This window comes from Loxodonta africana, chromosome 2 (assembly GCF_030014295.1).
Source record: "Loxodonta africana isolate mLoxAfr1 chromosome 2, mLoxAfr1.hap2, whole genome shotgun sequence".
Lineage (NCBI taxonomy): Eukaryota > Metazoa > Chordata > Mammalia > Proboscidea > Elephantidae > Loxodonta > Loxodonta africana.
This window is the reverse complement of record NC_087343.1, coordinates 216131173-216158979: the sequence shown is the minus strand read 5'-3', so window position 1 is coordinate 216158979 and position 27807 is coordinate 216131173. Positions and strand designations below refer to the sequence as shown.

General features: G+C 38.0%; 1 protein-coding gene across 1 annotated transcript in view; it reads right to left on the bottom strand.

Moving 5' to 3' along the window:
* The window catches only part of TTC3 (tetratricopeptide repeat domain 3), a 129557-nt gene that overhangs the window by 99943 nt on the left and 1807 nt on the right, over positions 1-27807 (bottom strand). The window contains exons 2-8 of the mRNA XM_023559091.2: positions 9904-10058; positions 9466-9508; positions 8994-9144; positions 8407-8494; positions 7287-7340; positions 3367-3487; positions 609-694 (exon numbers count right to left, since the gene is read on the bottom strand). Coding sequence (XP_023414859.2) covers positions 609-694; positions 3367-3487; positions 7287-7340; positions 8407-8494; positions 8994-9144; positions 9466-9508; positions 9904-10058 — 698 coding nt within the window. The remainder of the gene's footprint in view (positions 1-608; positions 695-3366; positions 3488-7286; positions 7341-8406; positions 8495-8993; positions 9145-9465; positions 9509-9903; positions 10059-27807) is intronic.

Sequence of the window (27807 nt, the reverse complement as noted above, 5' to 3'; positions counted from 1 at the left end):
TATATGAATGAAAAAGACACAGGCAATGTTGTTTACAGTAACTGCAAAAGTAAATTAAGGAATGAACTGTTAGGAATATGTATGAGAGGTGGTACAGATATAGCCAAAACTTTTCACTTTCTGAAACACTCGAATTTTTTAAAAAGCTTCTAAAATACATTATCTAGATCATCATACTCATGGTGTTAGTGATTTCAATAGAATGTTAAATGTTTTCCTAAACTCTTTTTTAAAATTAAAGTCATATTTCCTGTGAATGAATTCTATGGCATGTCAATTACATCTCAATAAAACTGTTACAAAAAATATATTTCCTCCATTAAAAACCTTTTAGTTAAAAAAAATCCTTTCAATTTTCAATTAACTGTGCTAAAATTTCTAACAGTAGAAAATTCTGATCTTAAAAGTATTTTTTCTTCTTCCAAAAATAAAAGTATACATTCCAAATCAAACTTTATTAAAAATTGTGCCTCAAACATGTTATTCAATTTTACAGTCGCTCTTTGTAAAAGTTGTCAAACAGCAGCTTTATTATTAACTTCCTCTGAGTATTAAAAGTTTAACAGGTAAATCTTAAAATATACTTACAAGTAAATATCTATTCTTACCTCTGTACAGTCTGGACAATCTGCGGTTTGAAATTCCTCAAGCAAATTGTACTCTTCCGTTACAAATTTAGTTATGTGATACTTGTCTAAATTTTACGTTTGGGGAGAAGGGTGGAGAGAGAAAGAGAGAGAATATTTCTTTAAAAAAAAAAGGCCCAAATTGGTAATGTTCTAATTCTTAGTGTAAGTAGGTGACTCCAAGTCCATAAAGTTCACTGCCATTAAAAAAAAAAATTTTTTTCTTCATTATTACATTTTTTTTTTAATTACATTAGTTGTAGTTACAACAAATGCTGTCATAACATATTCCAAATAGGGCTCATAACTCACTCAAGTCAATTCAGTAAACATAATTGAGCACCTATGTATACACTAAAATAAAAAACTAGGCACAATAAAAATGTCTGAAAACAAGAACCTGCAAAACTACTTTCTAAAATGTACATAACAAAACAAAGAAGTTAAAATGTCTCTATTCAACATTTTGACTCTCAGGAATGAAATGTTAAAACGAGAAGTTATTTGAAATACTAAAATCTAATGAACTAATTAAAATGGAGCAGGTGATAACAAACTTTACGTCAAAAGTTTACTAGGGCTTATTGTCTGTACTTTAATCTGTTCTATTAAAAAGATTTAACAAAATGGAAAAAAATTTAATTGCAACAAAAATACAGCTAAACGTTTAGCCAAACACATTCACTTCCAAGACAAAAAAAAAATGCCTCAAATCTAAGATTCATGAATGGCTTTCACAAAAAAAAAAAAAACAAGAATTAATAAATCTTGGAGAGGTTGTGGAGAAACTGGAACACTTATACACTGCTGGTGGGAACGTAAAATGGTACAACCACTTTGGAAATCGATTTGGCACTTCCTTTAAAAGCCAGAAATAGAACTGCCATACGATCCAGCAATCCCACTCCTTGGAATACATCCTAGAGAAATAAGAGCCTTTACACAAACAGATATATGCACACCCACGTTCACTGCAACACTGTTCACAACAGCAAAAAGATGGAAACAACCTAGATGCCCGTCAATGGATGAATGGATAAACGAGTTACGGTATATTCACACAATGGAATACTATGTAATGATAAAGAACGATGAATCCACGAAATACCTCTTAACATGGATGAATCTGGAAGGCATTATGTGAGTGAAATTCGTCCGTCACAAAAAAACAAATATTGTATGAAACCACTATTATAAGAACTCAAGAAAAGGTTTAAATACAGAAGAAAACACTCTTTGATGGTTATGAGGGTGGCGAAGGTGGGAGAGGGGTATTCATAGTAGACAAGAATTATCTCAGGTGAAAGGGAAGTCAGCATAACTGAACTAAAGCAAAAGCTGAAGTTCCCTGAACACAACCAAAAACTTCAAAGGACAGAGAAGGGCGGGGGTCTGGGGACCATGGTTTTGGGGGACATTTAGGTCAATTGGCATAGCACAGTGTATTAAGAAAATGTTCTGCATCCCACTTTGGTGAGTGGCATCTGGGGTCTTAAAAGCTAACGAGCCGCCACCTAAGATGCATCAATTGGTCCCAACCTACCTGGAGCAAAGGAGAATGAAAAAAACCAAAGACACAAGGAAAATATGAGCCCGAGAGACAGAAAGGGCCACATAAACCAGAGACTACCTCAACCTGAGACCAGAAGAACTACACGGTGCCCTGCTAACACCAATGACCACCCTGACAGGGAACACAACGGAGAGTCCCTGACAGAGCAGGAGAAAAGTGGGGTGTAAAACTCAAATTCCAGTAAAAAGACCAGATTTAATGGTCTGACTGAGACTGGAGGGGCCCCGGAAGACACGGCCCCCAGGCTGTTAGCCCAAAACTAAAACCACTCCCAAAGTCAACTCTTCAGACAAAGAATAGACTGGACTATAAGACATAAAATGATATTCCTGAAGAAGAGTGTGGTTCTTAGTTCGAGTAGATCCATGAGACTAAATGGGCAGCTCCTGTCCGGAGGCGAGATGAGAAGGCTGAAGGGGACAGGAGCTGGTTGAATGGACATGGAAAATCCGGGGTGGAAAGGAGGACTGTGCTGTCACATTACAAGGAGAGCAACTAGGGTCACATAACAATATGTGTATAAATTTTTGTATGAGAAACTAACCTGAACTGTAAACTTTCACTTAATGCACACACACAAAACATTAAAATTAAAAAAAAAAAGTATAAAAATCTGCTCTCCTTTCAGTGGAGATGACAGATTATTGGTCATGTTCTACTAAAGAGCCAAACATTTCCTGTTCCAAGATTCCTACTGATACATTATAAAAACACTGCTAACATTCAAACACTTCAAAGAAAACCATTTTACAAAGTAAAATATATGCCATATAAACATACATACACGGCTGTTTCATCATACATAAAAATAACAGATTCATCAGGAAAATAAAAATATTATAATCTTAGCATCTATTACTCATTTCTCTTATGACTGAGAATATGTAAGCCCCAGCTGTGGCCTCTTTCTTGGGTGTTATATATAATAGCATATGACATCAATTTGGTAGGATTTTTTTAAAGGTATAATGTCATAAAAAGCATTAGGACAGCAAATATGGAATAAAGGTAACTACAAAATTAAAGTTTTCTTATTCAGGTATATATAACAAAAGCTTTTTTTAAATGCTAAAATAAATAAGAAATCACATTATTTACACATTCCCTTTTCCCAAATAATGTCTTTTAAAAACTAAGTCAAGTACAATTTAAAGCACTTATACTCACATTCAGTAAAGAAAATACTTAACATCGGCCAACAATTTTCAAGTGATCCTAATTTGGGCAGAAGTGTTATATCGCCTACGAATTTTAACCAATTCACAGCCTCTTCAATTGCCAAGATTTTCTGTTTTAAAAACAGAGATAAAGAATGATTTTAAATGTCATTTGTCATCAGCAACTTATTTTATATAGTAGCGCAGATTCAATAATACAAAACTTGTACAAATCCCACATTTTCATTACTCCAATATACAACCAAATTAACATACAAGCTAACAGGTACCATGGACTCACATAGGCTGTAGGCGACCTCAGGCCACCATCAGAGTTCAAGATGCTTCTATGCGGATTCCAGACCTGAAAGTTTAGCTCTACGGCCTGACCGGAGGCTGCCCTGGGTAGCAGGGAAGTGCAGTAATACAAGAGGGATGAGGGGGGTGCTCTCAGTTCTCATCTAAACTAGAACTTCCATCCTTAGAACTAGCCCAAGGTACAGATGAAGGTTCACCAAAAGAAATGTGTGTTTTACATGGTATGTGACAAACAGGAGAATAAGGAGATAAATAAGAGGACATGGCTGGGTAAACGGGCCCTGTGTGCAATAACCTTCGTGAAGTATCGGAGTTCACAGAAATGTTCCTGACACCTCGAATGTCTGAAATAACTTTAGAAATTAAGTACCTGAGTTACCAATATTGGTATCAGGCTTAAGGGAAACATGTAGATGTTTATGTCACCAGTAGCATTAAAAATTGGTTTATCGTTTAATCTGGCAATTAACCACTAATTATGTCATCAAAAAATGTGCATACCAGGGACCTAATAATTTCATTTGGAGGAACCTATACCAGGTAAGTAATCTAAAAGAGAAAAAAGAACTTGTACAAAAGTTGCTCAAAACGATACTACGTATATGTGACGTAGATAGAGTAGAGCTTTCAGGACCTTCATTTGCTGATATGGCACGACTCAAAATGAGAAGAAACAGCTGCAAACGTCCATTAAAAATCAGAACCTGGAATTACAAAGTACAAATCTAGGAAAACTGGAAATCTTAAAAAATGAAAGGGAATGCATAAACATTGGTATTGTAGGCATTAGTGAGCTGAAATGGACTGATATTGGCCATTTTGAATCAGACAATCATATGGTCTACTATGCCAGGAATAACAACTTGAAGAAGAAAAGGTGTTGCATTCATCATCAAAAAGAACATTTCTAGATCTATCCTGAAGGACGCTGTCAGTGATAGGATAATATCCATTCGCCTACAAGGAAGACCAGTTAACCTGACTATTCAAATGTACGCACCAACCACTAAGGCCAAAGATGAAGAAACTGAAGATTTTTACCAGTTTTTGCAGTCTGAAATTGACAGAACATGCAGTCAGGATACTTTGATAATTACTGGTGAAAGTTGGAAACAAAGAAGAAAGATCAGTAGTTGGAAAATACGGCCTTGGTGATAGAAATGATGCCTGACATCGCATGACAGAATTTTGCAAGATCAACAACTTCTTCACTGCAAATACCTTTTTTCACCAACATAAACTATGACTATACACGTGGACCTCGCCAGATGGCATACACAGAAATCAAATGGACTACATCTGTGGAAAGAGGTGATGGAAAAGCTCAATCATCAGGCAGAACAAGGCCAGGGGCCAACTGTGGATCAGACCATCAATTGTTCATATGCAAGCTGAAGCTGAAATTGAAGAAAACCAGTGCAAGTCCACAAAAGCCAAAGAACCACCATCTCAAGAATAGATTTGATGCATTGAACATGAATGACTGAAGACGAGACGAGCTGTGGAATGACATCAAGAATATCATATATGAAGAAAGCAAGAGGTCATTAAAAAGAAAGAAAAGACCACGATGGATGTCAGAGGAAACTCTGAAACTTGCTCTCAACGTTGAGCAGCCAAACCAAAAGGAAGACATGATGAAGTAAAAGAACTACAGGTTTCAAAGGGAAGCTCAAGAAGACAAAGTAAAGTATTACAACAACATGTGCAAAAAGCTGGAGATAGAAAACCAAAAGGAAAGAACATGCTTGGTGTTTCTCAAGCTGAAAAGAACTGAAGAAAAAATTCAAGCCTCAAGTTACAATAGTGAAGGATTCTATGGGGGAAACATTAAACGATGCAAGAAGCATCAAAAGAAGATGGAAGGAATACACAGTGTCCCTATACCAAAAAGAATTAGTCGATGTTCAACCATTTCAAGAGGAGGCATATGATCAGGAACCAATGGTAGTGAAGGAAGAAGTCCAAGCTGCTCTGAAGGCACTGGCAATAAACAAGGCTCCAGGAATTGACGGAGTATCAATTGAGAAGTTTCAACAAATGGATGCAGCACTGGAAGTGCTCACTCGTCTATGCCAACAAATTTGGAACACAGCTACCTGGCCAACCGACTGGAAGAGATCCATATTTATGTCTATTCCCAGGAAAGGTGATCCAGCTGAATACAGAAATTACCGAAAATATCATTAATATCACATGCAAGCAAAATCTGGCTGAAGATCATTCAAAAGTGGCTGTAGCAGTATATGGACAGGGAACTGCCAGAAATTTAGGCCAGATTCAGAAAAGGATGTGGAATCAGGGATATCATTGCTGATGTCAGATAGATCCTGGCTGAAAGCAGAGAATACCAGAAGGATGTTTCCCTCTGTTTTATTGACTATGCAAAGGCATTTGACTGTGTGGATCATAACAAACTATAGATAACGCTGTGAAGAAAGGGAATTCCAGAACACTTAATTGTGCTCATGAGGAACCTGTACATAGATTAAGAGGCAGTTTTTCGGACAGAGTAAGGAGATACTGAGTGGTTTAAAGTCAGGAAAAGGTGTGCATCGGAGTTGTATCCTTTCACCATACCTATTCAATCTGTATGCTGAGCAAATAATCCAAGAAACTGGACTATATGAAGAAAAACGGGGCATCAGGATTGGAGGAAGGCTCATTAATGACCTACCTTATGCAGATGACACAACCTTGCTTGCTGAAAGTGAAGAGGACTCGAAGCACTTCCTGATGAAGATCAAAGACCACAGCCTTCAGTATGGATTACAGCTCAAGATAAAGAAAACAAAAATCCTCACAGCTGGACCAATAAGCCACATCATGATAAGCAGAGAAAAGACTGAAGTTGTCAAGGATTTAATTTTACTTGGATCCACAATCAACACCCATGGAAGTAGCAGTTAAGAAATCAAAATACTCATTGCTTTGGGCAAATCTGCTGCAAAGACGTCACCCTGAAGACTAAGTTGCACCTGACCCAAGCCATGGTATTTTCAATCACATCACATGTATGTGAAAGTCGGACAATCAATAAGGAAGTCCAAAGAAGACTGACGCCTCTGAATTATGGTGCTGGTGAAGAGTACTGAATACACCCTGGACTGCCAAAAGAATGAATAAATCTGACTTGGAAGAAGTTACAACCAGAATGCTCCTTAGAAGCAAGGATGGTGACACTGCATCTTACATACTTTGGATGTGTGTCAGGAAGGATCAGTCCCTGGAGAAAGACATCATGCTTAGCAAAATAGAGGGTCAGCGGAAAACAGTAAGACCCTCGATAAGATGGACTGACACAGTGGCTGCAATAATGGGCTCAAGTGTTAACAATGATTCTAAGGATGGTGCAGGACCGGGCAGTGTTTTGTTCTATGGTACATATGGTTGCTACGAGTCAGAACCAACTCAACAGCACCTAACAACAACAACATGTAAAATAATGAAAATCACTCATATCCCCAGAGTCAGGTGACTGCTTGAGCAAGATACAAAAATCAAAACCGCCAAATACTACATATAAAATATGGACTCAATGGGGAAATGAGCAGTGAGATGAATGTCGTTTATTCACAGTGGGTGAGTGGGGTTCCCGCATTTAACACTTACATTTTCTATTTTGTAACCAATTCTCAGCAAGCTTCCAATAAAGAAGGAATCATTCTGCAAAACAAAACAGAACAAGATACATGTTTTTCCTTAATCAATTATACTTGAATTTTCTAGTGGAAAAAAATTTCTGTATTTTAGAATAACTTAAATAGTAATCTTCCCACAAGTACTTTTTTGCCCAGTTTACCCCTTAAGGGCCTAAAACAAGAATGGAGAAAAAGTCTTATAAAGAGCTCTAATAATGAAAACATTTAGTGTAACTTTCACATGTACTAATTTTTAAAGTTCATTACACCTAGATTTTTTATAAAGGTACACTGGCTGATATATGTTACTACAAAGAATTATCAGCAGAAAATAAACATCAGAATGCCTTTCTTAATTTAAGTTTGCAATCAAAACAGTACCACGAAAATCACTTGGCTCCATAAACAACTGAAATAATAAAAATTATCAAATGGCTTTCAAGAAGAAGAAGAAAAAAAAACAAAAACCCTCAATCGAAACCTTCTTAAAACTGACAGGATAAAGTTTACCCCAAAGACAAAATATCCACTGCAGTAGCGATGAACGTGTGTATTTTTACGTCAGGAAACAGAACCCACCGTTCTGATCCCCTTTAATCATGTAATAGACTGTGACACATTCTACTTGTTATCCTTCTGCGACAAGCAGCAGTCCTGGTCCTCACGTCATGTCAGAACTATAGTAACAGCTGTCTACGTGATTCCGAATATTGAGCACAAACTCATGAATGGTAAGCAGAATAAACCAGTTGCCATCCAGTCAATTTCAACTCATGGCAACTCCACGTATGTCAGAGTAGAACTGTGATCCACAGGGTTTTCAATAGCTGATTCTTCAGAAATAGATCTCCAAGCCTTTCTTCTGGTAGACTCAAACCCTCTGGGTGGACACAAACCACTAACCTTTCGGTTAGCAGCTGAGCGTGTTAATCATTTGCACCACCAAGGACTCCAACAGCAGATAGTCTCAGCTTAACCAAAACTAAAAGCATTACCTGTCAACGGCTACAAATTAGTAACATTAGCCTGACACCATAAAAATATTTATATTCTTTACGTAGGAAATTTAAAAAATGCATTCTATCACTTACCACAACTTTCTTTGCCAAATCCATGATATCTTCCATCAACTCAATATGTTGTAATTTCGCCAAACTTAACTCACAAGCACGAGAATTACTTAAAGACAAATTAATTTTTTTTTAAGATTAGGATCTCATATATAAAAATTCACTGAAATTTACACTTAAGATTTAGATATCTCTAACTATGTTACACCTCAATTTAAAATACTGAAGAAAAATAAAGTGCTCTATTTCTTCCCTCTAAGTAGTAATAAGTTCTTTATTAAGTAGACAAAATACTATTCCTTTATTCCTCTTCTGTACTAATATTTATTATTTAATATTTATAAATAGCATGTTAATTTTTCCCGACTCGGCTTCAAGACTACCATCTAATACTATTCAGAATTTCATTCATTATAATGTTGTAATGATCATTCATTCATATTCAAGTCCCAAGTGCTTACTTTTTCTACCTCAATCTATTAAACAAGAGTCAAGTTGAACAGTATACCAGAATGAGACATAAGCCTTCCACTGTACTTGGCATTCCTCAGTACTAGGCAGCATGCTTGTCACTGTTCATACAAAATGAATAACATATAGTAACTTACTTGGCCTCCACACAAGGATGCAATCGTGTTAATAGAGAACCATGCTGACGTTGAAACAGAAGTGGCCAGAAGATAAACACTTTAATGGCATCACAGTACTCTTTCAGGACAGAAACTGGTTTACTACACCATATACGGCAAATGTCAAATTCTTAAATTAAAAAAAAAGTTTTAAATTAATATTTTCACCTCATTTTGGAATGAATCAAGACTGTTAATTGGGAAAAGGCAAAAATGGGTGTGGAAAGGCACGATACTCAGACTAGGATGAAAGTATCTTTAACCTGTTAAATATTAAGTACATAAAGTGTTGACTAAAACTCTTAAACTTTAACAAAGAATGGCTTTGGTTTCTCAGGGAAAAACAATAAATTAAAAAAAGATATGTATCAAATCTGTTATGTTGATGTGAATAGTGAATCTCCCTGTATAGTCTTTCAAACATTTAGCATTAAAATACCAAAGAACTTACCCAAGTTTTTCTCACGTTGGATATAATCATCACAGTGCATACCCTAAAAAGAAGAAAAATATTTTGTCTCTGGTAAAATGCCAAAGTATAGTTCTTCATTTTCACTCTAAGAGACCATCGGTACCAAAATTAAAAATTTCAGTGCATAGCTGCATATACACTTTGAACATATCTTCAACCAACAGTCTTTAAAAGGCCTTTTCCACAGAGCTTCCCGAGTTTGTTTCTGCAGCTCCTGCCAAGAGCTTTTCTAATCTCCAGGTGGCAAATGATTTTACCATCACGCATTCTCTGCCGGTCCCTTCTGAAATCTCTTTTTCAAAAGTACGTGTACCTCCCTACAAAACCTATGTACCCAAAACATCCTTACTCACATACATCTAAACCAGAAAGACTTTAAGACGATACTGCTAAAAATAAATTAGCAAACCTACTTACCACCCCATCACTGTAAACTTGAGTCAGACGAACACAATTATGGGTTATAGGTTCCGGAGCAGAATCCCAGTCCTCCACGTAACAGTCATCTTCTAAGAAGGCGCAATCCGCTATAGCGAGCTCTTCCAGGGTTAAATCATCCATGGTGTCCGATCCTAAGAAAACAACAGAAACCCAAATCAGTAATTCAATTCTATGGGACTATATGAGAAGCAGTTTTCTTGACCACTGTGTTCTGCGGTATATTAGGAAAATACTGGGACCTACGCCCCAAGGAAATAACTCCAATCACAACACTGAGGTCTAGAAGATTCTAATCCCCACCCTGCTGCTCTTCTTCTGCTGACTCTCTCCAAGTATCAGTTTAATGTTTCTTTCTTTAGTTCACACATTCATTATCCCTACACTGAATTTATCTGTCTGAATATCCCTTTTAGATTAAAAATAATTAAGGACATCTTGTTCATCTGTGTATCCCTGGCTATTATTTAATACAGTACCTAGCACATGGTGGTGGCTGTTTTAGGTGCCCTTGAGCTGATTTCAACTCCTAGCAACCCCATGAGATGAAGTAGACCTGCCCCGTAAGGTAGGCTCTCAAATAAGTGTTTGCTGGAAAAACAAAAAACGTCTTTCTACTGCTGTCCTCTTACCACACCTGCTTTTATTGCAATCTGTGAAATATGCCATCCCACTGCCCACAAGCTCTGCTACCTTCTCAGCCTCTTGGCCTAAGTCCTAACCCCTTAGAAAACCGTTTCCTATCAGTTGCTCATATCTTCCTATCCGTCTCTGTGTCCTTCTGTCTTGTACAAACAGGCAGGGCTGGGATGGTAAAGGGGGAGTCTATCTATCTCACAACTCCCCATTCTGCATCCAAGCCTTCTAACCTAAAACAAACCCTCCTAACACTCTCACAATTACTGCAGCGCATAATCAATTCTGCTAGACTGCACAGGGGAGAAAAAACCCTCAAGTATCAAAGGCCAAGTTTTAAAAATAATGATTTCGATGGAGGGAAAGGAGTTAGGGCTGGAGTTTCAAACCAAAGCTTTTCCCTGAAGGAATTTTAACAATAAAAGATTTTTATAACTCTGCAAGCATAGCTACAAAACCTAAATTATCACTGAAAAATGCAGCATTTTACAACTTCTGACTCTTGCCCAAGCAATGGCCTTCTTATCACCACCAGCACCATGATTAATACCACTTGTTATATCCTTTCACTTTCCGCCATTGTTAGGGTAAGCCAAGTTTCTTTTTTCCTAGATAGATCATCAGCATCAAACCTTGAAATACAAATCTATTTAACTAATCTTTCTTATTATGTCCAATTTGCTGTATAAAAACCTGAGAGTATCAGAAGTGAAGAACAATTAACAACCTTCTTAGCAAACTGTTTGTACTATTTGTCACATATTGTACTAAGTGTTTTACATACATTAATTATCCCATTAATCCTCAGAGCCATTCTTCTTGGCAGGTCCAACCGTCACCGCCTCTGCTGTACAGAGTGTTTTCCTAACTACATTAAGTAATTTGCTCCAAGTTGCCAAGCTAGGAAGGGTTCAAACTCAGGTCTTCCAATGCCAGTCTACCTCTCAAACATTGTTTCACTACATCTACCTTTCCTTGTCATTATCATCTATGTACCTCTTGGTTATTCTCATGGTTAAGAACACTGGCAACTAGCTGACAGTGCTCCTCTCTCTCCTCCAAATTCCATCATCATCCCAGCTGCATGTAGATGACCCCTTCGGAACATTAGCCTTGTCGCTTAACTACCTCCTCAGCCAAAATGAATTGCACTGCGCCACACCTCAGGTAACTCCCCAGGTCTAAACCAGTTTTTAAATCACTAGGTCTGGGCAGCTCCTCTCTGACCACAGTCAGAAGAGATTCTGGTTCATGTCTGCCCCATCTCCTACTACGCCCACTCTCCAACCTCACCAAGACCCCTTCTCTGTCTCCCATTTGAATCCTGCGTCTTCATTTACTTTAAGTTTCCGACAATTTGGTTTCCACTTCTACCATTCAGGGGAACTGCTTTCAGTAAGGTCATTAATGATTTTCCATAATAAAGTGGATAATGTCTGGAACTTGATCTATTCTGGATTAACAATATTTCCAGAGTTTAGAGAATTTAAATCCAAAAATTAACAATAACGGGGGGCGGGGGGGAGACATTTTAGCATCCAAAGTATGGCATAATATGGGACATATGCTACCTCAGAAATGCACATATACTTTGAAATTCATTTGTCTTCCATTTTTTATACATAAATACTACAGAAAGTTAAGAACCCTCACATTCCACATATCACCATGACAATATCAGTTACAATATAATTAGTGTGCTCATATCCACTAGAATGAGCCACTGTGACATCCTGCTGGTCATTCACAATCTGGCAGATACTCCTAATACCACGCACTATCCCAAATGTGCTGTAATTATGACATTGTGTAGTTTTTATTTTCTATCTTAATGACAGAAGCAATGTGGCATGGTGGTTAAAAGCATGGATTCTGGAACCAGACTGCCTGGGCCTGAATCCTGCCTCTCTCATTTCCTAAGTGTGTGATCTTGGACAAGCTACGTAACTCTGTTAATCAGTTAATGCACAAAGTGCCTGAAGCAGTACACAGCATAAAGGAAATGCTATAAATACCAGCTATCACAGTTTTTTTTTTTTTCTATCACTAGTAACAATATTAGATGAATATTGTTAAAAACCCACTGTCTGGATGCTTCCAGCTAAACGTCTACTTTAACTGCTAAACCCAAATAGCACTTTTCAGCTTACAACTTACTTGACACTGCTGACCACTTCCTCCTCCTCAGAACTCTTCATCTGGACTCCAAACACCATCTTCTGGTTCTCCTATTCTTCTGGGTGCTCTTCCTAAGTCTCCTTCATGGGCTTTTCTTCTCCATTCCCTGCCACCCAAATGTCATTTCTCTTTTCTTCTCACTCTTACTCTCTCCTTGGGTGACCTTATCTACCACCACCCCCCCCCCCCAAAAAAAACCAAACCAGTTGCCATTGAGTCAATTCCAACTCATGGCAATCCCATATGTTGCAGGGAACTGCACTCCATAGGGTTTTCTAATGGCTGATTTTTTGGAAGTATATCAGCAAGCCTTTCTTCCGTGCCACCTCTGGGTGGGCTCCAACTACCAACCTTTCAGTTAGCAGTCGCATGCTTAACTGGTTTGCACCACCCAGAGGTTCCTTTATCCACCACACCCCAAGGTTTAAAACAGCGCTAGCATATTATCTGCATAGCTTCACCATGATTTTTAGCATTTCCATGTACCACATGTATTTTGCTTAATATTTCTTTTATTAAGTTCACTTTTTTATCACTTATCCTTGGCACAAATGATCATGTCCTTATTGTGGGCTTGATGTGCAACTTGTATTTTTCACACACATTAAATTCCTAACTATTATAATTTTTGAAAGTATTTTTCTATGTGCCACTTTAAATTCTCTCAGACCGTACTGTAGAGGAAACACTAGCTTAAACTTCAAAATGCTGATGAATCCCACATCTCTCCAAGCTGGGCTGCATCTCCCAATTTCTAAAGCTGCCCTGTCAATGGCTACTAGATCTTAACTGAAATGTCCCACAAGTCCCTCAAATTCAATTTAGTTTAAAACAAACGTATTTTCTTTTTCCTCAAAAATAAATGAATCCAAGTTCTTTCCTCTTTCTGTGTGTTATTTATCAGGTAACTGGTCCTGCTACCCAATTAGGGTATCAGGGCTATACCCTGATAGCCACCTGGTTACCCAAACCAGCAATCGAGGGGTCAATCTAGGCTCCCCAGTCTCCTTCAACGTTCCTATCCCGCTAGATCACTAAGTCTTGTCATTTCCACTCCCCTAACAAATCTAAAATTAGCACACACAGACTGATTCTTATTTTTGGGCCCTGGGTTTGCAGATTTATTCGTTCTCAGTGCCACTGCCTTACCTGCACTTTCATCTTTCTTTTTTCTGAACTAATTTAACAAGCATTCTCCTAACTGGTCTCCCTACCTTGAATCCTGACATCTTCCACAACTTTGATCAAGGCACCCTACTGCTTAAAATCATTCAAAAGTGTCCCTTCATTTTCAAATAAAGGCCCAACTCCCTAGTACAGCATATAAGGGCCTTTTGTGATCCTGCTTCTGCTATAATCTGCAGTCACCCCATGGCCCGACTGGGTAGAAGCCGGCCATGCCTAACTGCTTGTCATTCCTAAACAAACCTTATTCTGCAGTCACCTAACGCCAGCCATTCCTTAACATACAACTCCACGAAGCAGATCCTATCTTCCCACTATCATCCACAGCACTGTGAGCACATCTCTTTGACAGCAGACTTCTCACCATCTGGTCACCACGGGTTTACCGCTGTAGGGTCCAGAGAGTACATTGTGCCCTAGTCATCTTGACTTGCCAGCTCAGTATTTTCCCAATCTTTTACACACACACAAAAAGAAACTTTGCCAAATCCACTTGCCACCTGTATTACTATTTACTTGTTTTTTAACTCAATTTTTAACTTTAGTAAACATGTTTTAGTAGAAAATTTGATAGCACCAAGAAATTCTATGTCTGGCGTGTTGCTGTTGTTAGGTGCTGTCGAGTCGCTTCCGACTCATAGCAACCCTATGCACAACAGAACAAAACACTGCCTAGTCCTACGCCATCCTTACAATCGTTGTTATGCTCCAGCTCACTGTTGCAGCCACTGTGTCAATCCACCTCGTTGAGGGTCCTCCTCTTTTCCACTGACCCTGTACTCTGCCAAGCATGATCCGTCCTGACAACATGTCCAAAGTATTAAGATGCACTCTCGCCATCCTTGCTTCTAAGGGGCATTCTGGTTATACATCTTCTAAGACAGATTTGTTCATTCTTTTGGCAGTCCATGGTATGTTCAATATTCTTCGCCAACACCACAATTCAAAGGCATCAATTCTTCTTCGGTCTTCCTATTCATTGTCCAGCTTTCACATGCATATGATGCCACTGAAAATACCATGGCTTGGGTCAGGCGCTCCTTAGTCTTCAAGGTGACATCTTTGCTCTTCAACACTTTAAAGAGGTCCTTTCCAGCAGATTTACCCAATGCGATGCGTCTTCTGATTTCTTGACTGCTGCTTCCATGGCTGTTGATTGTGGATCCAAGTAAAATGAAATTCTTGACAACTTCAATCCTTTCTCCATTTATCATGATGTTGTTCACTGGTCCAGTTGTGAGGATTTTTCTTTCCTTTATGTTGAAGTGTAATCCATACTGAAGGCTGTGGTCTTTGATCTTCATTAGTAAGTGCTTCAAGTCCTCTTCACTTTCAGCAAGCAAGGTTGTGTCATCTGCATAACGCACGTTGTTAATGAGTCTTCCTCCAATCCTGATGCCTCATTCTTCTTCATATAGTCCAGCTTCTCGGATTATTTGCTCAGCATACAGACTGAATAGGTATGGTGAAAGAATACAACCCCGATGCACACCTGTCCTGACTTTAAACCAATCAATATCCCAGTGTTCTGTCCAAACAACTGCCTCTTGATCTATGTAAAGGTTCCTCATGAGCACAATTAAGTGTTCTGGAATTCCCATTCTTCACAATGTTATCCATAATTTGTGATGATCCACACAACCGAATGCCCTGCATAGTCAATAAAACAGAGGGAAACATCCTTCTGGTATTCTCTGCTTTCAGCCAGGATCTATCTGACATCAGCAATGATATCCCTGGTTCCACATCCTCTTCTGAAATCAGCCTGAATTTCTGGCAGTTCCGTCAATATACTGCTGCAGCTGTTTTTGAATGATCTTCAGCAAAATTTTGCTTGCGTGTGGTATTAATGATATTGTTCTATAATTTCCACATTTGGCATACAAACTAAAATAAACATACCACTAAAACTAAATATTAAAATAAAAGACTTCTGCTCCTATCAGTAATGGTAAATTACTCTGGGGGTCTCTACCACTGCAAAAAAAAAAGGATTCTAGATTTTTTTTTTTAAGTACTTTTTGTTGTTTTGCTGAGTTCAAAGAAATAGGGCAAGAGTTCACGCCACCCTTTCCCCCAAAAACAACAAACTTGCAGCTAGAAACCAAAATTGGCAGCCAAGCACTAAGGGTAGCACTGCCAAGCAGCAGTGCCAAAAACAAAGCGAGGGAACTGAAAAGTGGTCCCCGGTTAAAGTTCCTGGGGTACAACCAAAGCGATACATGTCCTTTTAGAAGGAAAGCATCACCGAATTAGACTCTGAAAAGTCCAACAGAAAATGATCCGTCAGACAGAAGCTCCTAATCAAAGATCACCAAGCACAGGAGATGACAAGACACAATGAGAGAAAACAGAAAAAACTCAAGATTTTGACACCCTAAGGACATCAGACATTAGAATTGCCGGATACGGACTACAGAATAGCTATTAAAAAAAAAAAACCAAACCCAGTGCCATCGAGTCGATGCCGACTCATAGCAACCCTACAGGGCAGAGTAGAACTGCCCCATAGAGTTTCCAAGGAGCGCCTGGCGGATTCGAACTGCCGACCCTTTGGTTAGCAGCCGTGGCACTTAACCACTACACCACCAGGGTTTCCCAGAATAGCTATAGAGTCTCAAAAATGAAAAAGCAATATGAAACCATGAAGAATGACTGAGTATATCTGAAAAAGAATCAGGTGGAACTTTCAGAAATTAGAAAGAGAATTGTTAAAGTAAAAAAAAAGGTGGATGGATTAAAGAGTAGATAAGGCACAGCTGAAGAGAAAAATGGTAAACCAGAAGATATACTTGGTGACATTACCCAGCATTGTAAATCTGGTAAACACAGAGAGATGAGAAACATGAAACAAATGTATGTGATCTGGAAACCATCTAATACATGTACATCCAGTTAAGTTCCAGAAAAAGGGAGTACAGAAAACCAAAGAGATAATATTTAAAGAGCATATGGCTAAAATCCTCTAGACCTCACTAAAGAAAAAAATTTAGCATCAGAAAATACGTGTATCCAAAATGGGATAAATGAAAAGTAACCTCCATCTAGACTGTGAAGTGAATGACATCAAGGGCAGAAAATCCAATGCAGGAAAGGAAAAACATAACTTTTATCAAAGACGTATGTATAAAACTGGCAGCAAATTTCTCATGAGCAACAGTAGAATACTACCTTAACCAGGTTGACAGAAAATAAGCTATCAACCTAGAACTGTACACTCATCAAAATTATTTCTCAAGAATAAGAGAAAAATAAAGGATGTACTTCGGGCAGAAGAAAAGCCATCCCAGAAAGGCTAAGATACAAGATGAAACTGGGAACAGATAAAACCGTAAACATTTAAGGAAATTCAAATGAACATATATAAAATAATGCCTAATTTGTGTGAGGGGGGGAAAAAAGACATTACTAAAATACTGGAACAACAGCAGCATGTAAATCTGTACAAGATGACGAAAGGTAATTTGTTCTAAAGTCCTTGCATTGTCTATAAAACTTTACACTCTGTTCAAGGGCATACAAATTCTGAACCACTGTTGTTGTTATGTGGCCTTGAGTCAATGCCAGCTCACAGCGACCTTATAAGACAGGGTAGAACTGCCCCATAGGCTATAGTCCTTACAGGAGCAGACTGCTGGGTCTTCTCTCCTGCGGAGCCACTAGCGGGTTGGAACCGCCAGCCTTTCAATTAGCAGCTGAGTGCTTAACCACTGTGGTACCAAGGCTCCTTTCTAAATCACTAGGATGGGGAAAAAAAGAAAATTTCAGTTCAGAAAAGGACATGAAAGGAGAAAAAAGCAAAGAAAAAAATGGGAAAAGTAAATTTTAAAAAGCCCAACAAGATAATAACAAATGCAAACACGTGATCACAATAAATTTAAATGGCCTATCACTTAAAAAACATATTATCTGAGAGGATTAAAAAACAATTCAATTATATGCTCTTCATAAGTGACACCTAAAACGTAAAGACATTTTTTAAAAAAAGGGTGGAAGGAAAAGGACATTACATATATGCCATCCAATGAAAGGTGAAATCAGACAAAACAGACCCCAAGACAAAAAGTAAAACTGGGGATAGAGGAGGGCCACAACATAGAAGAAAAGGCTCCGTCCACTAGGAAAATAATTTTTAGCTTCCATGGGCCTAATAGTTTTAAAGTACATCAAAACAAAAATGTTAGAACTACAAGAAGTCTGTTAGCTAACAGTGGGCGATTTCAACACCTCTCTCTCAATAACAGGTCAAGCAAAAAATTAATGAAGATAAAGACTTTCTTAACAAAATTTACAAGCTTCAGCTAATGAATACGCAGTCCTCACAAGTGCACATGAAGTTACAGTAATTCACCACGTACAAGGCCGTGAAGCAAGGGCAAACACAATTTTTTTAAAAGACAAAATACAGACCACATTTTCTGACACAAAATTAAGAAATCAATAACAAAAGGAAAATAATCTTACTGGAGAAACATGTGAAAGCTTTAAAACACATTTAGAAATTTTAAGTATTTAAATTTAAGAACACAAGGAAAATTAATCAACACAAAGAAGGTCATTTTAAGAATGTCTAAATAACTCATAAGTTAAGAAATCAAAATGGAAACTTAAAAGTATTTCGGAAGTTAGTGAAAACACTAAAAACCTAACCCACGTTTATAAACTGACAAATCATGTGGCATAAAGCAAAAATAGTGCTTTGAGGAAGTTTATAGCTTTAAATGATATTAGGAAATAGGGAGGACGGCAAATACGTAAGTTCAGCATGTAATTCAAGTTAGAAAAATAACCAAAGAATGCAAGAAAAGTAAAACGAATGAAATTAATAAAAAAGGGAAAAAAATCAATAAAGCCAAGGGTCAATTCAACAAGGAGATACAACACATTATAAATACAAATGCACTTAACCTCAGAGCCCCAAAACACATAAAGCAAACACTGACAGAATTAAAAGGAGAAAGGTCTAAAATAATAATCGGGGATTTTAATACACCATCTTCCATAATGGAAAGAGGTTAAAAAAAAAAAAGAGGTATAAAGGAGATCAATAAACAAAAGGCGGGAACATCACTTACTAGTCAACTTGACCTAACAGACATATACAGAACACTCCACTCAACAACAGCACAGGAGAATTCTACCCAACATTTATATTAGAAGTGACCACAATTCTACTTAAACCTTTCCAAAAAATAGGAAGCCAAACCCATTGCCATCAAGTCGATTTCAACTTACAGCAACCCTACAGGACAGAGTAGAACTGCCCCATAGGGTTTCCAAGGAGCGGCTGGTGGATTTGAACTGCCGACCTTCTGGTTAGCAGCCAATAGAAAAGGAGGGAATACTCCCCCTACCTCATTCTATGGGGCAAGCATTACCCTGATACCAAAAGCAGACAAAGGCACAAGAAAACTACAGACAATATCACCTGTGAATATAGATGCAAAAATCTTCCACAAAATACTAGCAAACTAAATCCGAAAGCATATTGAAAGGATATACCCTGTGATCTAGAGGGGTTTATCCCAGGAACGCAAGGGTGGTTCAACATGAGAAAATCAATGTAACACAACAGATTAATAAAACGTAAGATAAGAACCACATAATCGTCTCAATCAATGCAGAAAAGTCACTGCACAAAATTCAACACTCTTTCGTGATAAAACCCACCAGGCATTTCAAGGCAGAAAGATGTGGCAGTCTGCTTCTGTAAAGATTTACAGCCTTGGAAACCCTATGGGGCAGTTCTACTCTACTCTGAGTTGGAATCCACCCGACGGCAGTGGGTTTGGTTCTGGGTTTTTTTGTTTCATAATTAAAAACACTAAGGAAAATTAATATAATAAAGATCATTTATGAAAAACCCACAGCTAACATCATACTCAATGCAGAAAGACTGAGAGCTTTCCCATTAAGATCAGGAACATGACAAGTATGCTCTCTCATTCCACTGCTATTCAACAGTTTACCAGAAGTCCTAGCTAAAGCAATTAAGCCAGGAAAAACAAAATCCAAATTGGGAACCAGGAAGTAAAATTATCCCTATTTGCAAATGAAATGATCCTGTTGTTGTGTGCTGTCAAGTCGATTCCAAGTCATAGAAACCTTAGAGGACAGAGTAGAAGTGCCCCATAGACTTTCGTAGGCCATAATCTTTAGGGAGAAGCTCACCAGGTCTTTTCTCCTGCAGAGCCGCTGGTGGGTTCAAACTGCCAACCTTTCAGTTACCATCAAGTGCTTAACCGCTGCAACACCAGGGCTCCTTGACTTGGTCCTATACATAGAAAATCCTAAAGAATCCATAAGGAAGTTTTTAGTGCTAATAGAGGACTTCAGCGAAGTCGCAGGCCACAAGGTCAACACACATAGATGAGTTAAGTTTATATATACCAGAAATGAGAAATTTAAAAGGAAATTAAAACAATTCCATTTACAATAGCATCTAAAAGAATGAAACACCTGGAAATAAATTTAATCAGGGATGTGAAAGACTTATACAATGAAAATTATAAAAAACACTCCATATTCATGGATTGGAAGACAGTATCATTAAGATGACATTACCATACAAAACATTTATTGATTCAACACAATCCCAATCAAAAGTCCAACAGCCTTCTTTACAGATACAGAAAAACCAACCCTCAATTTTACACGCAATAAGAAGCCTCAAATAGACAGAGCAAATTCGAAGAAAAACAAAGCAGGAGGACTCACACTTCCGGATCTCAAAACATACAAAAAAACCAAACGAAACCTGTTGCCACTGAGTCAATTCTGACTCATAGCGACCCCATAAGACAGAGTAGAACTGCCCTACAGGGTTTCCAAGGAGCACCTGGTGGATTCAAACTGCCGACCTTTTTGGTTAGCAGCCGTAGCTATTAACTACTACACCACCAGTGTTTCCAAAACATACTATACAGCTATAATAATCAGAACAGTCTGGTACTGGTATAATAACACACACAGAGACCAGTGGAACAGAAATGAGTCCAGAAATAAACCTATACATCTACGGTCAACTAATTTTCGACAAGGGTGCTAATGCATTCAATGGGGAAGGAAGAGTCTCCTCAATAAACAGTGCTGGGAAAACTGAATTTCAACAGGCAGAAGAATGAATCAGGACCCATGCCTCACACCATACACAAAAACCAAAATAGGATCAAAGAACTAAATGTGGAAACTAAAACCATGAAATTCTTAGAAGAAAATATAAGGGTGTGGCTGCAGGGCCTAGTTTTTTTTTTTTTTTTTTTTACCATGGATTATCGGATATAACAAAAGCCATGAGAAGCAGAGGACAAAAAAGATAAACAGGACCTCAAAAAAATTAAATACTTTTGCTCATCAAAGAGCTTTATCAAAAAAGTGAAAAGACAGGCCACATAAATCGAGACTCCATCAGCCTGAGATCAGAAGAATTAGATGGTGCCCGGCTACCACAAATGACCACCCTCACAGGGAACACATTCCAGAGTCCCTGATGGACCAGGAGAAAAGTGAGGCGTAGAACTCAAATTCTAGTAAAAAGACCAGACTTCATGATCTCACTGAGACTGGAGGGATCCCAGAAGACACGGCCCTCGGACTCTCTGTTAGCCCACAACTAAAATCATTCCCCATGTCAACTCTTCAAAGATTAGACTGGACTTTAAGACATAAAATGATACTTGTGAAGAGCTGCACTTCTGAGCTCAAGTAGATACATGAGACTAAGTAAGTAGCTCCTGTCCGGAAGTGAGAGTGAGATGAGAAGGCAGAAAAGCAGAGAAGCTGGTTGAATGGACACGGGAAACATAAGGTGGAAAGGAGGACCGTGCAGTCATATTATAGGAAGATCAACTAGGGTCACATAACAATGTGCATATAAACTTTTGTATGACAAATTAACTTGAACTGTAAACTTTCACTTAAGCATAATAAAAAAAAATTTTTTTAAAGAATATATTAAAAAAAAAAAAAAGGGACCCAAATTCTCATAAGACCAGACTTAATGGTCTGACTGAGGCTAGAAGGACCCCAGTGGTCATGGCCCCCAGACCTGTTGGCCCAGGACAGGAACCATTCCTGAAGCCAACTCTTCAGACATGGATTGGACTGGACAATGGGTTGGAGAGGGATGCTGGTGAGGGGTGAGTTTCTTGGATCAGGTGGACACTTGAGACTATGTTGGCATCTCCTGCCTGGAGGGGAGATGAGAGGGTGGAGGGGGTTAGAAGCTGGCGAAATGGACACGAAAAGAGAGAGTGGAGGGAAAGAGCAGGCTGTCTCATTAGAGGGGTAGAGTAATTGGTAGTGTGTAGCAAGGTTTATATAAAGTTTTTGTGTGAGAGATTGACTTAACAAGGAAAAGATAAATCACCCAATCTAAAAAATGGACAAAGGAACAGGCATTTCATCAAAGAGGATATTCAAATGGTCAATAAAAAGATGCTAAACATCATTAGCCGTTAAAACCCACTGCCATCAATTTCAACTCACAGCAACTCTGTTGGACAGAGTAGAACTGCTCCATAGGGCTTCTACGGAGCGGCTGGTGGATTCGAACTGCTGACCTTTTTGTTGCAGCCTGAGCTCTTAACTACTGTGCCACCAGGGCTCCCATTAGCCATTAGAAAGACACAAATTAAAACACGATGATACTACTTCACTCCCACTAGGATGGCTAAAAAAAAAAAAAGGAAAATAAATAACATTGACAAGAATGTGAAAAAACTGGAACCCTTATTGGGGCCCACTCAAAGGCAGCTAACAACATCAACAACAATCCATCGTTGGTGGAACTGCAAAATGGTACAGACACTGTAGAAAGCAGTTTGGTGGTTCCTCAAAAATTTAAACATAGACTACCATACCAAAAACCCAGTGCCCTCGAGTCGATTCCAACTCATAGCGACCCTATAGGACGGAGCAGAACTGCCCCAAAGAGTTTCCAAGGAGTGCCTGGCAGATTCAAACTGCCTACCCTTTGGTTAGCAGCCACAGCACTTAACCACTACGCCACCATATGACCCAGCAATTCCAATCCTAGGCATATACCCAAGAGACTTGAAAGCACTGATGCAAATAGATACATGTACACCAATGTTCACTGCTGAGCTGTTCACAAAAGCCAGAAGGTGGAAACACTTAAGTGTCCGTTAACAGATGAAAGGGTAAACAAAATGTGGTATAACCACACAAAGGAGTCCTACTCAGCCACACAGATAAATGAAGTCCTGATACATGCTTCAATGCAGATGAATCTTCAAAAGATTATGCTAAGTGAAGTCACTCAGAAAAGGACAAATATTGTATGATCTCGCTTATATGCGATAATAAGAACAGACAAATGTATAAAAACCAAAGTTTATTAATGGTTACCTGGGTGAGTCTCTGTTCAGAAAACAGTGAATTTGTTTTTGGTGATAGGAAATTTGGCAACGATTATGGGTGATGGCTATACAACATGATTAATGTAATTGATGGCACTAAATTGTACACTTCAAAAATATGGAAATAGAAAAAAAAAAATGGTATCCCAACTGGGAAGGAGGAAGCAAAACTATCCCTTTTCACAGATGACATGATCCTATATACAGAAATCCCCAAAGATTCCACAAGAAAGCTATTAGAGCTAATAAATGAATTGAGCAAAGGGGCAGCACACAAGGACAACACACAATAATCAGTCAGGTTTCTACACATCAGTAATGAGGAAACTGAAAAAGAAATAAAGAAAGCAGTACCATTTACAATAGCACCTAGAAGAACAAATCAGCTAAGAATAAATTTAACCAGGAATATGGAAGTCTTATACACTAAAAACTACAAAACGTTACTAAAAGAAATTAAAGACAACCTAAATAAGTGGAAGGACATTCCACATTCATGGGCTGGAAGGCTTAATTATAACGAATGTATAGACTACCTTATAGATGTCAATACTACCCAAAGCAATCTGGGCAAGGTACCCAAAATACCTAAAGCAATCTTCAAGAAGAAGAAAGTAGGAGGATTCACACTTCCCAATTTCAAAACAAACTACAAAGCTACAGTCATCAAAACAGCCTGGTACTGGTATAACAACAGACATATAGACCAATGGAAGAGTCCAGAAATAAACTCATACATTTGCATTCAACTGATTTTTGACAAGGGTGGTAAGTCCGTTCAGTGAGGAAAAAAGAGTGCCTTTAATAAATGGTGCTGGGAAAACTGGATTTCCACATGCAGATGAATGAAGCAGGATCCATGCCTCACACCATATACAAAAATCAATTCAAAAAAGATCAAGGACCTAAACGTGAGAGCTAAAACCATAAAACTGTAAGAAGAAAACAGAGATATGACTACAGGACCTACTTTTTAACAATGAATTATCAGCTATGACACCAAAAGTACAAGTAACAAAGGATAAAATAAATAGGATCTCACAAAAATCAAATACTTTGTTCAAAGAACTTTATCAACAAAGTGAGGAGACAACCTACAGTTGGGAGAAAATTCTGGAGAACCATGTATCTGATAAGGGTCTAATACTCAAAAATATGTTAAAAAAAAAAAAAAAAAACCTGTAACTTAACAAGAAAAAGACACCCCCGCCCCCCCCAAAAAAAGAACAGGGAAAGGATTTAAACAGACATTTCACCAAGGAGGATATATAACTGGCCAAAAAGCATGTGAAAAAATGCCCAACATGATTAGTCATTGGGGGGAAAAAAAACCAAACCCATTGCCATTGAGTCGATTTCGCACATAGCCATTAAAAAACAAAAAAAACTATTCGTAATTTACAATTCTTTGCAAAGAAAACATTAGGCCCAGATGATTTTACAGTACAAGTTCCATCAAACTGTTAAGAAACAAACCACTCCAATTCAAACTCTCCCAGGCAACAGATAAAGACAAACTCACTCACCATAGAAGGCCAGTGTTAACTTTACTGCCAAAATCAGACATGACAGTTAACAAAGAGAAACGACAGGCAATTACATTCATGAACAGATGAAAAACCTTAAATAAAATATTAGGCAACTCAAACTAGTACTGCACAATCAAGATAATCCATTAAGACCAATCTGGGTTATCTCAGGAACGCAGGAGTGAATTAAGAATTTTAAAAAATCTTAATTTAACATTTAACAGATTAAATGAGAAGAACCACAAGATATTCTCCACAGGTGCAGAAAAGCATATGACAAAATTGCAAACAAAGTCCTTCCTATCTGAATGAAGGATATCTACAAAAGCTCACAGCACACGTCATTCGTAATGGGGAGACACTAACTTTAAGACCTGGAACAAGACATGTACGGCCATTACAATCACTTCTAATGAACACAGATCTAGAAGTGCTGCCAGCATATTAAGAAAGGGAAAATACACAAAAAGGAAAAGCCCAAACTGTCACTATTTGCAGACGATATAACTGTCTACATAGAAAAGCCAGAAGAATTCTAGAAAATACATTAGAAATAAGAGTTATCAAGTGGCTGGCTCAAGATCAAATTTTTAAAAATCCATTCAATTTCTATTTACAAACAACAAACAGAAAATAAAATCTAAAACAAAACAATTTTAACAAAAACTGTTAAATACATAGATATCAACATCACAAAAACGTGGAAGATCTGTGCAGAGAAGATCACAAAACCATATGAAAGGAAATTAAAAACCTAAAAGAAGACAAGAAGGCTCAAAGTCTTAAAATCTCAATTCTCTCCCAAACTAATTCAAATTAAACCTCAAACAGTTTTTCAGGTCACCTGACAAGCTGATTTTGAGGTTTTACAGAACAAAAGTTCAAGAACAGCTGAAACTCAAATCCCTCCCTATATCAAGATTTCTTATAAAGCTAAAAACATTAATAAGGATTAAGCCAGTGTGGTATCAGCATGTTGCAGCTAGGTACCATCAAGTCAATTTTAACTCACCATGACCCCATGTGACAGAGTAGAACTGCCCCAGAGGTTTTTCTAGGCTGTAATCTTTATGGGAACAGATCACCAGGTGTTTCTTCCACAGAGCTGCTGGGTGGGTTCGAATTGCCAACCATTCAATTAACAAACAGCTAAGCACATTAACTGTCTGCACCACCTAGCAATTTCTTTTGGCTCATAAACTCCCCCCAAAAGCTTTTAAAAATTACAAACCCCTTCACACATCAAGACGACATTTAAAAGATTTCAGTATAAGTTTAAGTAACTGTAAAGGATGAATTTCTGAAGTATCATGGTGACATTTTCAAATAAAACTGATACATCAGTCTTCCAAGTATATGTCATTATAATTATTAATATACAGCTGATCATAACTATATATGTTGATAATTATAAAAAGTGAAATCTTATTGGAAAAGCATCTCTTGAGACAATGGGGTAGATGCCTGGACTGGAACAATGCCCTGGTAACATTCCATGTGGGGGAGTGGAAGGCTACTGTGAAAGGGAAGATAAGAAAGGAGAACTAGCAGGTGACCTGTACCATAAGGCTCAGGCATTACCAATTTTAGAAAAGAACCCCCCAAAACCGGTTGCCATCAAGTCGATTTCAACTCATTGCGACCCTACAGGGCAGAGGAGAACTGTCCCATAGGGTTTTCAAGGAGTGCCTGGCGGATTCGAACTGCTGACCTTTTGGCTAGCAGCCGAGCTCTTAACAACTGTGCCGCCAGGGCTCCTAGAAAAGAATACATACAAAAATTAAGGATCTAGAAATTGATTCATTAACACCATTTGTACCCAAGCACCCCTTGGAAAAATCTTCCTAACTCCCCTGGGGGTTATGAACCCCAGTGTGAAAACTTAAGAGAAATTCTTGTACCTGTGTACCAAAAAATACACACAAGAATCTTCATTAACAGTACGTTTTAGAAACAACGAAAATGTCTATCAACAAGAGAATGCATAACTGTGTTAGATTCACGCATGGAATATTATACAGCAGTGAAAATTTATGGACTTACATCTATATTCAAGAATATCATAATGGTGAATAAGTCCTAGAAAACTACATCTGGTAGGATTCCTTTTTTTTTTCCAACTCAAAAACAATAGAAACTATACATTGTCAAGAGATATATATATATATATCTGATAAAATTATTTTTGAAAAGCCAAGTGATGACATGAAATTCAGGATAATAGTCACCTCTGGAGATGAATACATGCAATACTGGTAATTTTAATTTTTCGACTGAGTGGTAGACTCATTTTTTACTGCTTTGCATAGTTATATATATCATGTATGTATCAAACATTACACTGAAATAACCGAAAAGATTAAGATAAACCATTCATTATATTAATTTGTTTAATTAAATCTCCTCACTGGACACTAAAAAGGTACATATACCACAGAAATTACTGTCTTTACATCAACCATAGGAACTGATACACGCTAGGAAGACGATAAACGTTCATTAGAATTAATCTTATGAGGACCAAATGAGATAAAAACTGAGCCAGTTAGCTGTGAGAGATGAACCAGTAGACGGAGACACGAGCAGAAGCCAACGTGGCTCCAAACAACAAGCTGAAGTTACAGAGAAGGCAAAAAACGTGAAAGTCGGAGAGCATGAAGTGTTAGCAAGAAACAGGTGTTCTCACTCAAAACAAGGGAGTGTGAAAATTGGTAAATCGCTTGGAGAGCATCTGTGATATCCATGTATCTTACTATCAAAGCAGATCTACTACTAGATATATTTCCTAGAGAAGCTTTCAAATGCGTGTACAAGCAGACAGGTAGGTAAAAAGATGTTTATTGCAAGAGTGCTTTTAAGAGCAAAAAGCTGGGAACAACTTCAAAGTCCATCCATAGATAAATGGATAAATGAACTATGGTATATTCATACAATGGAACTCTATACCGGTAATTTAAATGAATGAGCCAGAAACA